At 37.4% G+C, this 6,000-nt stretch overlaps 1 protein-coding gene across 2 annotated transcripts in view; it reads left to right on the forward strand.

The window, feature by feature from the left end:
• Nucleotides 1–6,000, forward strand: part of RAD50 (RAD50 double strand break repair protein) — a 113,651-nt gene that overhangs the window by 65,407 nt on the left and 42,244 nt on the right. For both annotated transcript variants that reach the window (XM_029216053.1, XM_029216052.1), the window contains exons 14-16: nt 1,725–1,914; nt 2,356–2,482; nt 3,126–3,319. In XM_029216053.1, coding sequence (XP_029071886.1) covers nt 1,725–1,914; nt 2,356–2,482; nt 3,126–3,319 — 511 coding nt within the window. The remainder of the gene's footprint in view (nt 1–1,724; nt 1,915–2,355; nt 2,483–3,125; nt 3,320–6,000) is intronic.

Below are 6,000 nucleotides of genomic sequence, written 5' to 3' on the forward strand. Positions count from 1 at the left end.
ACACCTCATTTAAATAAAAACTCCATATTTTTCCCACAGGTTTTTTTCAGTACTGTATCTGTGTTGGTTGGTCCCTTTTACATAAAATTCCCTTGGAAAAAGAATGCTGTCACAAAATTGAGTTTCTGAAAAATTTAAAAAACAAAAGAGAAAACCCTACTAGAGCTCAGTAACCATTCTCTCAGGAAATATCTTTACTGTTTCTTAGAGTACTTATTTTAGCGTCTTAGGTAATCATCAGAAAAGAAGGCACCAAAACCTGGACCACATCAATAAGGGGTTTTTGTGTGTGTGTGAAAATGTAAAAATGGGGTTAAAATTGAATGGATGCCTATAGTTCTCTGCAAAAATGTCCCAGTCAAGTGAATACTTGACTGTCATTAGGCTATCATAGCTTTGTCACTTTCTAGGTACTGGGTACATAACTTAAGACCAACTTCTGGTCTATAACACTGAGAAGTAATGTGGGCATGAATTATTCATAATCTGAATATGTTCATATTTATTCAGGGAATTTTTTCATTGCTCTGGTATAAAAAATTACAGGTCTCTGTCACTCAGATCAATTCAGGTTGGCATTTCTTGGTCATACTATGGACTTTAAAAAAATCATTAAGTAATAACAGTATCTGAGAGCTAATCCTTGAGTTTCTGGTTTATTATAAGGCTCCCATTAGAAACCAATTGAATAGAAAACCAATTTTATTGTACTAATTTGATTTTAAGAATTTGGGATTTTTCTGAAATAAGCTTAATAGCTTTTTTTTTAAAAGATTACATACAAGTTTTATTGTTTCAGAGGTATCAACAAAAATAGGTATGGGGCCAGTATCTGCCATAGGGATGGTAATTCATTAGCTAGAGTAGCAGCAGTAAAGTGGGTTTAACAGCTTTTGTACCATAAACCCATGTAGCATTTGACTGAGTGGTTTCCTTCTTTCCTATTTTCTTTCCTTCCTTCCTTCTGTCCTTCCATCAGTTTTTAAACTTTTTATTTTGAAATAATTTTAGACTTACAGAAAATTTACAAAAATAGTACAGAGAATTCACATATACCCTTCACCCAGCTTCTCCTGATGTTCACAGTTTATGTAACCATAATATGGTTATCAAAGTCAAGAAATTAACTTTGGTATAATTCTATTAATTAAACTACAAGCCATATTTGAATTTTAGCAGTCTTTCTATTTAATATCCTTTGTCTATTTCAGGATCCAACTCAGGATTCCCACATTGCATATACTTGTTATTTCTCCTTAGGCTCTTGTAGTCTACCATAGTTCTTCTTTGTCTTTGACAATCTTTCTTTGTCTTTCATGGTCTTGACACTTATGATGAGTATGGTCAGGTAATTTGTAAAATATCTTTCAGTTTGGCAAACAATATGGTAAAAATTGCTGGTATCAAGATCTGTCAATAGGTACTATTTATAAAATCAGTGGACAGAGGTTTGAGGAGAAACAGGCTATTTACATTTTCTTCAATGTATTTCTCCTATGATACTTATTGATTACATAGAGAAAAATAGTAACTTTACAATGGGTAAATCTGGCCTACACCTTCTTAACTAAGAGTAACATACTGACATCATGTACCCACTGATGTGTTGCCCTAAGAAGGATACAACATCACTTCTGTGGTATTCTTGCCAAAAATACATAACCTCAATATCATTATGAGAAAACATTAGATTGCTTATTTTTAATTGTGTATGTTCTGTGAAGGCAAAGCATAATTGATTTGAAGGAGAAGGAAATACCAGAATTAAGAAACAAACTGCAGAATGTGAACAGAGACATACAGCGCCTAAAGAATGACATAGAAGAACAGGAAACACTTTTGGGTACAATTATACCTGAGGAAGAAAGTGCTAAAGTGTGTCTGACAGATGTTACAATTATGGAGAGGTTCCAGGTAAGTTTACTGCAGTTTAAGGCAGAATAAAACTAGTTTCATGGTGGTTTGAATATGAAATGTGAGTGTTAAAGATAGTAGCTAGTATTCTGGTACAGATTGTGTTTAGAGTTCCCTATCCTGAATTTCAGGTAGTCTCAGGGAGTAACTGCTTAGCTTATTTATATTCCTGAGTTTAGATTTTATTATCCTTAAGTTCTGAGAATTAAGAAGTAGTCTTGTTTATTTTTCATTTTTAGTCTGCTTCCTTTTGTTTACATCATTTAAATTAATTTCATCATAAAAATTAATTTTATTTTTATCCTTGAAAATTTGTTAAAATTATATCTGAGAGCAGTTACAAATTAGATTTTAAAAAGTAAAAGCAGTTAATTCTTAAAGATTTTGAATAATGATAATGGATAAGTTTCTTAAAGGAAATAACTTTGATTTATTCTTAAGATGGAACTTAAGGATGTTGAAAGAAAAATTGCACAACAAGCAGCTAAACTCCAAGGACTAGATTTGGATAGAACTGTTCAACAAGTAAACCAGGAAAAACAAGAAAAGCAACACAAATTAGATACAGGTAATAGAGACTGTTTCCTTATAAAGACTTCAACATTCCCAACATATGCTTTTTATCATAAATTTTATAACTATTATGTGGACAAAGAACAGCCTTTCTTCCAGTCCATGGTATATGCAGTTTCTTTTCTCAAAGGCATCACTTCTCCTCTGTTTCCTTTCTTTGCAGAACAGATTTTTTTTTTTTTTTTTTTTTTTTTGTGGTACGCGGGCCTCTCACTGTTGTGGCCTCTCCTGCTGCGGAGCACAGGCTCCGGACGTGCAGGCTTAGCGGCCATGGCTCACGGGCCCAGCCGCTCCACAGCACGTGGGATCTTCCCGGACTGGGGCACGAACCCGTGTCCCCTGCATCGGCAGGCGGACGCTCAACCACTGCGCCACCAGGGAAGCCCCAGAACAGATTTTGAATGATGAGTAACAAATGAGCTGCACTCTTTCTCAGTCATATCTGCCCCATTCAGGAGAGGACAGCAAGCAGGTTTGGGAGCTGGACAGGTTCTTGTGGCATTTTTATTGCAGTAGGTGGGACCCACAGAAACTCAGCCTTTGGGAATGCCACAGAGACCTATAAAACTGGAATGAGGCTGCTTATAGTATTTCCTATACCCTTACATTAATCACTGTATCAATATGTTTTCATGCAGTTTCCAGTAAGATTGAATTGAATCGTAAGCTTATACAGGACCAGCAGGAACAAATTCAGCACCTAAAAAGTACAACAAATGAACTTAAATCAGAGAAACTTCAGATATCCACTAATTTACAACGTCGTCAGCAACTGGAGGAGCAGACTGTGGAATTATCCACTGAAGTTCAGTCCTTATACAGAGAAATAAAGGTAAAAACATTCGTGCATATTAGTTTTAAAAATCAGTTCAAATATGTGAAATTCTCTTTATTGGGGCAATGGCCAGAACTATGGTTATTGTGAGGATCAAGTGAAAATGGTATATAGAACTTCTACTAATAGGTAAAAATTTCTGGAAGAAGATTTATTGACCATAATAAGGAAGAACTGGCTGCCTGGTTAAGTAGTGAACTTCCTGTTACTGGAGGTGGTCTGGTGGTGGCTGGCTAACTCCATATAAGGATTCCTACTTGTATGGGAGGTTTGTCTTACCTACAGATCCTATATCCCTGACAGACACTGCCTCTCAGGCATAGCACTTTTTCTTTTTAATTCCAGATGTAGTCTCGGAATACTTCCCACTACACTGAGGAGGCACTGAGTTGACACATGGAATGGAACCCATTTGGCATCCCTCATCTAGATTTATCAAATCTAAGACCCAACCAATTAAATCTGGTTAGAATCTGATTAGAATCTGTTACTAATTACTGTAAATGTTTCTTAAGTAGTTTTGGATTACAAAATAACAGAGGCTTAGAGTATGGTATAAAATGTACTACCTTACATTTGTATTTTTCATTGCTTATAAAGCACTTTGACATTAAACCGTTCAGTGTCTCATTTTGTATTCAGTGTATCATTTTGATAAATGTGACTAAATCTCCTTTTTATAGGAAAAGAAATTGAGACTTACAGATATCCCATGACTTGCCCAAATTCATACAGTTAGTAGGAGGCAGGGTTAATTTTCTGGTAGGTCTTCTGATGTATAAGACATTTGACTTCCCACCACACCAAACCACTTCCTAATACAAAATATTCCTACATTGAAATAATACTAGGGGCTTCCCTGGTGGTGCAGTTGTTGAGAGTCCACCTGCCGATGCAGGGGACACGGGTTCGTGCCCTGGTCCGGGAGGATCGCACATGCCGCGGAGCGGCTGGGCCTGTGCATGGCTGCTGAGCCTGCACGTCCGGAGCCTGTGCTCCGCAACGGGAGAGGCCACAATGGTGAGAAAAAAAAAAAATAATAATAATAATAAATAATTTTTTCTACCTTTATGAATTCATTAGGTATTTCAGGATCTTAAAGTGCTTGAGGATCATGGTTTTGAACAGTGGTTATCGTATACTTATTCTGTAGAGATGTTATAAGGCCAAATGATGTGGACTTCTGATTAGTAAAATAGTTTGTTATTTGAAAACCCCTTTCCTTCCAAAATAAGTGTGGGCACACCAACGTCAATGTACTAGTATGCTTAATTACCATAAAATATCTACTTGGCCTCAGCAAACTAAGCTTAAGATCAAAAGTTCCTTTATGATTGCGACAGGCTGCAGCAGACTGTGGACCTTTCGGGTACAGAGAAAAATATTCTACCTTCAGGATGCTTTGGCTGCTCAAATTCAGAAACACTTATGGAAGTAGATATAGTTGAACAGTCCTTAGTTGCTGTGCTTATTAATTCAGCAGGCAGTCAGAATACCAATGTCAGGAACATCGGTGCATCTTATCTCACCTTGGATAATCCCTTGATGGAAGTAGAAACATCAAAATGTAACCCTTCCTTTAAAATTCCATTTCCACTCAGGATTTACACCTTCCAGAAAGTAATGTTGAAATGTCTGGAACAAGTAAGAAATATGGGAATTGCCCCTTCTCTTAAGTCTCTGTGGCAGTTGTCAGCCCTCTGTAGAGTCAGCAGAGGAATCTTGCTCATCTGTAACAGCAGCCTTGAAGGAACTTCATGAACTTTTTGTCATTAGTAGTAAACCAGCTTCAGAAAACACATCTGAAGAAGTTTTCTGTCAATCAAAGACAGTAACTGAGGGCCAAACAGGTATTAAGGACCTTTCTGAAGGATGGACCCAAAATGAGCATCTTACAGCTACCCAGAGTGAACAAGTCTCCTTTCATCAGGCCATATCTGTATCAGTGAAGACGGAAGAATTAACAGACACTTCAGCTGACACTAGAGTAGAAGATGTAGAAAATATTAACTTCAGGGGTCTAGGTGATGGCCTGTTAGTACTGATAAGGAAGGTGTCCCCAAGTCTAAGGAGTCAATAAATGAGAGCAGTTCTGTCACTCTAGCCTCAGTTGAAACTTCTAATCAACTACATTGCACCTTTGGTGTAGAAATTTCATCCAGACTTTTAGCAGGTAAGGAGGATGCAATCAATCAGACTTCTGAGCAAACTGAGTCCTTGTCATCCAGTTTCATATTGGTTAAAGATCTGGGTCAGGGCACACAGGCCTGAGACCAGAGAAAATGTCTGTTCTGAAGCTGCAGGGCCACTTCTAGAATTTGAACCACCTACCAGCCATCCATCATCAAGTCCCTCCTTTCTTGCACCATTAATTTTTCCTGCTGCAGACATTGATTGGGTCCTCTGTGCCAGCTTTACTTTGCAGGAAGCTCTTGGGGCTTTGCATTGAGTTGGTGGAAATGCAGACCTTGCACTTCTTGTTTTGCTAGGAAAGGACATTGTAGTTCCTACACAACCATGGAAAAGTGGACTAGACCATACTCCATTCCCTTAAAAAAAGCTATATATCTACACACACACACACACACATACACACACACACACACACACACACACTCACTGTAGAAACCTGCAAGCAGAATGTTGAGCCATATTTTTTTTTTTTTTTTTTTTTTTTT

Source organism: Monodon monoceros, unplaced genomic scaffold, assembly GCF_005190385.1.
Source record: "Monodon monoceros isolate NGI ecotype Baffin Bay Population unplaced genomic scaffold, NGI_Narwhal_1 Super_Scaffold_12, whole genome shotgun sequence".
In the NCBI taxonomy this organism is placed as follows: domain Eukaryota; kingdom Metazoa; phylum Chordata; class Mammalia; order Artiodactyla; family Monodontidae; genus Monodon; species Monodon monoceros.